The sequence below is a fragment of the Lolium perenne genome, chromosome 5, assembly GCF_019359855.2.
Source record: "Lolium perenne isolate Kyuss_39 chromosome 5, Kyuss_2.0, whole genome shotgun sequence".
Taxonomy (NCBI): domain Eukaryota; kingdom Viridiplantae; phylum Streptophyta; class Magnoliopsida; order Poales; family Poaceae; genus Lolium; species Lolium perenne.
Window position 1 is genome coordinate 109,149,935 of NC_067248.2, and position 8,222 is coordinate 109,158,156.

General features: G+C 42.3%; 2 protein-coding genes across 2 annotated transcripts; one reads left to right on the plus strand and one right to left on the minus strand.

Moving 5' to 3' along the window:
• The first annotated feature begins 1,611 nt into the window (after positions 1–1,611).
• Positions 1,612–3,255, plus strand: LOC127299601 (uncharacterized). Its single transcript, XM_051329590.2, has 3 exons — positions 1,612–1,747; positions 2,608–2,684; positions 3,076–3,255. The coding sequence occupies exons 1-3, from the start codon at positions 1,647–1,649 to the stop codon at positions 3,225–3,227; spliced, it is 330 nt and encodes a 109-aa protein (XP_051185550.1). The 5' UTR covers positions 1,612–1,646; the 3' UTR covers positions 3,228–3,255.
• Positions 3,256–3,768: 513 nt separating this feature from the next.
• On the minus strand, positions 3,769–7,698 carry LOC127299600 (uncharacterized protein At4g06598). Its single transcript, XM_051329589.2, has 5 exons — positions 7,439–7,698; positions 6,340–7,005; positions 5,369–5,444; positions 5,151–5,277; positions 3,769–4,269 (listed from the first exon to the last, which is right to left on the minus strand). The coding sequence occupies exons 2-5, from the start codon at positions 6,987–6,989 to the stop codon at positions 4,064–4,066; spliced, it is 1,059 nt and encodes a 352-aa protein (XP_051185549.1). The 5' UTR covers positions 6,990–7,005; positions 7,439–7,698; the 3' UTR covers positions 3,769–4,063.
• Positions 7,699–8,222: the final 524 nt, after the last annotated feature.

Below are 8,222 nucleotides of genomic sequence, written 5' to 3' on the forward strand. Positions count from 1 at the left end.
TGCGACTAACCCTAGCGGAAACAACGATGCATCAGAGGAGGACAGGCAACGGCCGCGGCGAGCAGAGAGAAAGCGCTGCGGGAGCGCAACCACGACGGTCGTCATGGTGGAGTGACACCAGTGATCTTCGGCGGGGCAGATTGGATGCGACGAGCAGGGAAGGTCGGAGACAACGAGGTAGGGGAGGCCTCGGAGAATTCATGGGCCGGTGAGAACGGCACGCGGAAGAGGCAGACGGAGGTCATTAATTTCTCGCTGGTGAAAGGCCGTTTGTTTCCTTCCAATTAAAGCTCTAATTAATAGAAAGTGAATAATTGCATGCCCCTTTTTCTCTCGGGAGATACATTGTGTTAATAACAAGGAAAGAGAATTAACGCCTGTATTTTTCTACCATGTGCCTTGATATGTCAAGAATTGATATGCAATAAGTACATTTCTATATTTTCTAGGGGCGTGGAAACATTTTTTTAGGACGTGGAAACATTATGTGATCAACGGGTCTTTAGGACGTGATTTCACTGGATGTTTGTCCTTGTTTCCTTCTGGATGTGATTGCGTTGGATGTCTGTCCTCATTTTGTGCAAGCTGGTTTTGTTTCCTTATAAATTGTGATTTGCAATAAGTGTGTGAATGGACGTGATTAGATGGGCGATTTTGAGATGATGGATGGCTGAGATGGTCTGAATGTTTGATGTCAAAGTGGTACACCATCCCAACTCCAATGTAAAGATGTAGAAATGAGCTGCCTCACCATCGACGGTGGAAACAATTATATCGGCTCGAAAAACCAAAATAGGAGATAGCATTATTATTCCTCATATTAAGCTGGACTGAATTGTAGAAGTACTTCTTTTCCATGTGTACTAGCAAAAAAGCAGCCCAGCACTTAGCAAATCATCATAGTTTTCAACATTGTGGTGTTATTCTGTTTAAGGCCTTAACACAATCATCGTGCTCAGGATGGAGTTTGAATAGACGTATTCTAGAAAATAAGAGGGACTAGATTGAAAAATTATTTTTTTCACCTTTTTTCACATCAAGTGAACTGTGAGTCTGTGACACCCGACCACCTCCAATCAAACATGTTACCCCTGGCGGCTCTCTAGATCTCTAGACAAATCATATACATCAACACTAGTTTTTTTTTACGCACTTTATTCTCATTCTTGCGCGCTCAAGATTAACTTACCCATCGCAAAATTCAGATCAAACACGCTTAACCTCGAAGTTCTCTAAAGATGAGCTTTTGAAAAAGAATTTGGAATATACACCTGAAATCTGCTTTAAAAACACCTGAAATAAAAATTCCAGAAAAACACTCCCCCAGACATAAAATAAAAATGTAAATGTGGAAAGGGAAATTTACAAGGATGAATTCGCAAATACAGCCATATACTACTACGGTAGAGCAAATGCGTGTTTCTCTGCCAGATTTTTTTCTTCTACTCAACCAAGGGCACGCTACGGCCGCGGCTCCCACCGCCCCCAACTCCGTCCTCCTCTCCACCCCTCGCCGACATCTGCCCCACCTCGTCTCGCGGCGTCTGCCAGGTTTGGTCTTTTTTCCTGGCTCTTGTCCTGGTTTCTGGTGTGAGTTCAGTGACGGTATCCTCGATCGATTCTTCTTCTCGTGTAGGCAAGCAGCCATGGAGCACGGTTCCATGATGGATTCGACCTCGTCGACGTTCTCCATCATGGAGGAAGACCACACCCTCGCCAACTCCGTCAGATTCGTTCTCAACCAGGAGTAAGTAAAGTTCCTTCCTTCTTGTGATTAACCCAGACATCCCATTTTATGGTGCTGAATTTAGTAAATTGCTGATGCCGATGGAGTTGGGTTTATAGATTTTTTTTTCAAACAATTTGGATTTGGTTGGTAATCTGTAAAGTTGGAGGAGCTGTGATTTGAATCATGGCTTTAATCTGCAAGTACGAGCTACACATGCTGTGCAGCCAAATTTATCTATCAGACTTATCTACAATAGCAGCCGAATAAGTTGCCTGTTTTGTTTTCAGCCTCAGTTCCTTAGCGAGCTTAAACCCTGACTTGAACAACTAAAACTTGGAGTGGAACAATAATTTATAACTGATGCGTGATTGGTATTTTCCCAAGTTAGAACCTGTTCAGTTTATCATGAGGGATATCCAGCTGCAGTTTTGTTCAGTTTATCATGAGCATATACAGCTTCAGTTCTGTTCAGTTTAGTTTTGCGAGCATCTGTTGTTGTTTGTCCTTGCTTTTGGTAATTGGCAGGCAGACTAGGTCCGATTGCAGGGCATCGTTGATCAGTTTGGCATGGTCGCTCATATAGTTTCACCTTTATAACTCGATGAATCAGTTTATGTACTCATCTCTAAATAACACAGCCATTCCTAGGCACAGCTCTTATAGGTATATAGGTTACCTGTACCTTGATGGTTTTTGACGCACAAATCGTGTGAAATAAACTACAATTGTAGTTGCTGTAATCAACTTGAAACCTATTTTGTATCATTTGCATATCGCAACAGATAAAACCAAATTTCTCAAATGCATTCACTGGGTGAGCATGATTTATAGCAGTGCAGGTTCACCTCCTTATAATTCACTACCTGCTCTTGTTACAGCCCAAGGGTGGCATTTTGTGGGTATAGCATCCCTCATCCTGCTGACAACAAAGTGAACATAAGAGTTCAGACTACAGGTACTGTACAATGGCGCGTGATCCTGAATATCTGTTTTTTTTTCTTTAGTATTCACTGCATTGAGTTGAAGGTACTAGCACTACATAAATTGCACTTCCTTTTTTTAATTCATGGTGCGAGAATTTCAAACAGCACAGCTTTGTTGGGTAGTTATACTGGGGTAGTGTGGGGTGTTCTGAATTTTGAATTTGGGATGTTACTGAGGTATTGTGGAGATTGGAAAATAGTATTATATTCTGTAGAATCACAACATGATTTGGTGTCTTCTATTTCACATACCGGAAATGAATAGTTTGTGCATAGTTCTCTGCTATTGTACAGTACAGAGTATTCATGCATCAATGCTCTTAGCTATGGTGCTCTCCTGATGTGTGTTGGGTATGTTTGCAGGAGATCCAGCAAAGGATGTTATGGTAGATGCTTTGCAGGACTTGATGGTTATGTGCCAGCATGCAATGGGGACATTTGACACCGCTGTGGTTGATTTTCGAGCGAAGCAACCAGCAGACAGGATGGATATTGATCTGAACAAAAATTTGTAGCTTCTTGGCAAACCTTAAGTGAATGTTGTGGACATTTGATATACTGTAAGCTAATCTAGCTGTGTGGGGATAAAGTCATTGGGTTATTGTAAGAAATGTTATTAATGGCGGGATAATTTGCTTCTCACTGAGGTTCTCTTGTTCAAGTGACAGCGTTGCACTTGATCCTCTATGGAGAATTTTTTCTTAAACTTATGCAAGCAACCCCCGATGTTTGGATTTTGGGAGAAGTCCTGTCCTGATCAGTAGAATTTGGATTTTGAAAGAAATATTGCATTCAGCTAAAAGCAGTATCACATTCTTCATCCAGCAACAGATACATTCAGACGGTTGCTCTTTTCCACAATAGTTCCAGCAAGACATTACACACCTCAAATGTATCAATAAACAAAGAGTGTTCTATTACTATGTTCCGAAGAAAACAAATGGAACTGAACTACAATAACGCCCTGTCTGCACTAACTACTGAACATTAGGCGCGCAATTTTCCAGGTAAGAAATGCAACACTGAAGGAATGAATTAAAACCTTGACATGCAAAATGATTAAGGATGCAAGAAAAGCATCACCCTACGAATAGAAAGACCTAAACACCTCTGTATGGTCGAGTTTCAACATTGCATATGAGCTGAGGATGACCATCAGGTGCACATTCTGAAAGAAAATGAAGATCGGATCCATGGTTACTACCCTTCCCAGAACTATTCCCCATGTGATGTGATTCTAGGTTAACAGTTGTCGCTCCCCTCTCATGATGTAACTAACAACCACAAGATAGTGATGTCACGGGGGTAGCAAGCTATGTGAAACTCTCAGAATCAAAGGCTAGAAAGAGTCTCAAATGCGAAGTCCGTGGACAGCATCACGCCCTGAGTTTGAATCATTGTGCTTCAGGGACATGTTTGCGAACTGTGAATCCAGGTCTCTGCTGTTACTACGACTGTGGGCAGGAGCCTGCTGCTGCATTGCATGCTGTTGCTGCTGCTGCTGTTGGAACAATGATCTAAGACGACCAATTTCCCGCTCAAACATCTCTTGTTGAACTGTAGTATTGGAGGAAAAAAAGAGTTCAGACCTTGTTTCTTAACAGGCAAACTTCATTAATAGCATTGGGAGAACATTTGAATCATTTCCTCACAAAGATAGAAAAGAAACAGAACATGTGAAATATTTCTGCTGAACTTTATCACAGAACTCCAAATTTATTGTTAATCTCATTCTTTCTCACGGGCAGAAATTTCATAATCTTCTTTTAACAGACCAATTTCTCTACTGGTGACTGTATGTTAGCAGAGCAGCGCATTATACTATTTTACAGCATATGTGTACTTTACATATGAACATACACCATATGCAAGATATGTATTTTATTCTATATTCTGAATAAAGAAGACATCGCCGTCATGTAACAAAAGGAGGTAAGCATACGCCAATGCCTCACCATGTTTTCACTTGACTATGCATATGTAGTAGGAAATATAATTAGTTAAGCAAAACATGGTCTCCTCAAATCAAAGCTCCATCCTCAAGTCATTACAGACAATTGTGAGAAATGAAAAGTCATGTAAGGTAACTAACTTATGCAACACAAGTTAATAGTAAGAAAAGTAAATAAGCTCTTGAACTTGCAATGATAACACAATCAGCAATAACTGAGCCAATCCCATATTTCCTGTTCATCCCAAGAATCGCCGTTTTGTCTAAACATAATTACTTGATTTTTTATGAAACATGTACCAAGATTAAACTACCTGACAGCAATCATATACAGAAAGAGAACCTAAACAGCAAAGTATAGAACACAGGGAGTTCATAAGGAATTTGTCAAAAGAAAACCCCAAGGAAAATTTACTTGCATTGAAAACTATTATATATCAGTTAAAAAAAACTATTATAGATGCCACCACGGCATGCACAAACTCACCGCGTTTAATTACATGCTCCTGTGATAGACTCTCAAGCCGTTGTTTCAAGGATTTGTTCTCCAGGTCTAACATGATATTTTGCTGACCAAGGAAATCCATTTCAGCTGAAACTTCTACCCCTTGTGTCTGCAAAATTAAACATATTGAGCATTTTAGTATATGTTTAACATAGAGCTAACTTCTGCCATAGAAGATTGATCTGGTTCACTTAAATAACCTGTAAGGCTTGAACTCTTCTCTCGAGCTCTGCAATATACTGGAGCTTCCGGACACGAGACCTCTGAGCATATTGCCTGTATGGACATGGAGAATACAATGAAAAACGTCAAAATTTCAAGGTTTATCAGTAACTCAGTATAAAAAAAAACATGAACACTAGACATGATGTCTTTCCGTGTTTTCAAGACGGCCCATCATTTTAGGGGAGGCAGAAACCATAGCATTCTACATGCTCATCAATTTGGTTTGATGTGCACAGAGAGATATGCACCTACTTTGTGACTGATGCACCCAGATCTCAAATAATCACACATGTACACCACATGTAAAGTTCCTTTACGAGTCCAACTTACTTATAGCTAGAAAATTTGACTTGTTGGTTTGCTATCGTAATCACAGATGCCCACAGCCAATACACAAACGAAAGCTCTATCAAATATATAGGTAATCAGTACATGCACATTTGAAAAGGCGTGTTTAAAACTTCCTCTGGCCTGCGTCAATTAATTTGGACCGGACGGAGTAGCACTTGTTTGTGTGGAATACTCAAACAGTATGTCAGCAACACACTATAAGTCCATAAGGGAGGTGAGGTCAAGCTTGTCCGTGTATGCAAATGGGTGTGTGCAACTATAAGCCAATCTTCACCAAATGCAGCTTGCAGACTTGCTAGGGACTGCATCGTTACATTGTTAGGTAGCACTTACGGAACTTAATTGTGTCAATTGATTAAACAGTGAAATTCCATAATCACAAATTCATAAGACGCGGTATCAACAACTACGTGCACCTTTTAAACTTACAAAAGCATACTCGCCTTAAAGATTGGCAATGAGCTTGAGAGTAGTATTTCGAAAGACCACAATTCATTCGTAATATCAGGATTGATGTTTCATGAACATGAAATTCTATGAAATTAACATGATTCTTGGAAGTGATAGTGATGGGCACAAAATTGATTAAACTCACTGTTTAGCTCGCTTGGTGTCTGCCTCTGACTGAGAGTGCTTTAGGTGTGCATCGCCTTCGTTTCGCTCCGCTCCAACCAACTGATCATGAGATGGATCACCATATCCTTTCATGTCTGCCCCGTTTGGCAGGACACCATGATGGCCGCCGCTCTTCTCCCTTGCTTGCAGCGGCATACCATCCCTCACTGGCAGTGGCATGGCACCACCCTGCAGGAACATCTGTCTAGGATCCCACTGCGGAGCCTGCACCTGCGGCCGCCCAAACGAACTCGGCTCCGGGAAAAACTCTGGTGCGCGGCCCCAAGAACCAACCTGTCCTCCTCCCCTCATTCCGTCAAACACATTGTCACACATGCCAGCAGAGGCAACGGCGGTGGCACCGTCGAACATGGTGAACGAGTCGCTGGACGACCTACGGTGACCGGGACGGGCGTGAGGCCGCGCCTGCGTGTCAGGCTCGTCAAGCAGGTCATCGAGCCACGACGGCTGCTCGTCGACGAGGACGCTCTCCGACGACGTGCGCTGGTGGCCTTGCCGGTGGTGCGCGTCCCGTGGCCGCGCGATCGGGCCGAGCTCGGCTTGCGGCGCCGGGAACGGGATGCGCGGCGGCAGCAATGCCTGCTTCTGAAGCCTCCCGTTTGCCATCATGGCTGGCTCGGCCAAACTGCACAAATCGCAAAACATTAACACTAAAACTACATGACGAAAAATGCGCAATTCAAGTCGGATTCATGCGGCTCCAGGGGTCAGATCTCGACTAGGAGGCCCCGTACGCGCGAGTAAATTTGCAAACTCACAACAAGAATGCTACATTCATTGAGGCAAAATCACCGAATACTTTTTTTTTTCGAGAATTACGGGGGGGATCACCGAATACTTGCAACGAGTGCTTTAAGATTTCCTAAGAAACGGCCATGAAAACAAATCGAACTTTAACACGATTTTACCAAGAAACGGAAGTATCTTCCCAGGGATGAATAATAGATCATAAAATGTGATGGTAAAAGAGTAGAAATCAGTTGGAATTGCAGATCAAAGCAGGTCGAGACCGAGGAATCCGTACAAGAACGAGGATCGGAATCAAATGGAACATATACCAATTGGCCGCGACACCACTGCGTAGCCGGCCTCTTAAATTGCTGGAGCAAAGATCCTGATCCTAATCCTAAATCTTCGATTCTCTCTGTCCTCTCTCCTAATCTTGAGAGCTCGAGGCGTTGAGGACAGAAGAGGATAAAAGGAGAAACAGATTACGAGGAGAGAAAAGTCAAATAAAAGCAAAGGTTACTATTTATAACGGCAACAAATTTTCGACTTTTAACGGCTAGGATTGGATTTTCGCGTAGCTGAATCTGGGACATATCGTCTAGCCTGCACTACGGCGCTCGTGTGTTGTGCTGTTTGTTTTATTTTAATCTGGTTTGATGAAGCTCTGTGTCTTATTCCATTTAAAATGTTCATTATTAACTCCACGTGCATGCCTGTTCTCGGCATGTGCACGTCCTCGAGCAAAGATCGAGATCGAAGGGAGCGGAGATCGAATAATAATAATTCAATAAATAAACCAACAGCAAGACATTCGTCAACAATTATTCTAAACACAGCACAAGAGCAACGATTTTAGATACCTATTTTAGATATCAAATGTGTTTGTTTTGATTTGTTTGAATCAGCCTACATGGCAGTTCGGTTAAATTTGTTCGTTTGGGTCGGGGCTGCCTACAGTCCCGATGGATTTGGTCCGTTTTGGTCGGTATCCCCCCCCCCCCCCCCCCCCAATTTCATCCAAATAGGGTAATATATGAGTAAAGAGGTAATATAAACTGAGAATATGCCCAAAAAGCCACATTAAGAGACTAAGTTGTTTACACAAATAGTGCC

What these genes read in the sequence shown, in the direction of transcription:
- LOC127299601 (XM_051329590.2), top strand. Translation starts at nt 1,647, where the DNA reads ATGGAGCACGGTTCCATGATGGATTCGACCTCGTCGACGTTCTCCATC. An exon ending in AGATTCGTTCTCAACCAGGA is followed by an intron (nt 1,748 to 2,607) that starts GTAAGTAAAGTT and finishes CTCTTGTTACAG; the next exon opens with CCCAAGGGTGGCATTTTGTG. An exon ending in CATAAGAGTTCAGACTACAG is followed by an intron (nt 2,685 to 3,075) that starts GTACTGTACAAT and finishes GTATGTTTGCAG; the next exon opens with GAGATCCAGCAAAGGATGTT.
- LOC127299600 (XM_051329589.2), bottom strand. Translation starts at nt 6,989, where the DNA reads ATGATGGCAAACGGGAGGCTTCAGAAGCAGGCATTGCTGCCGCCGCGC. An exon ending in GACACCAAGCGAGCTAAACA is followed by an intron (nt 5,445 to 6,339) that starts GTGAGTTTAATC and finishes ATGTCCATACAG; the next exon opens with GCAATATGCTCAGAGGTCTC. An exon ending in GGAGCATGTAATTAAACGCG is followed by an intron (nt 4,270 to 5,150) that starts GTGAGTTTGTGC and finishes CCAATACTACAG; the next exon opens with TTCAACAAGAGATGTTTGAG.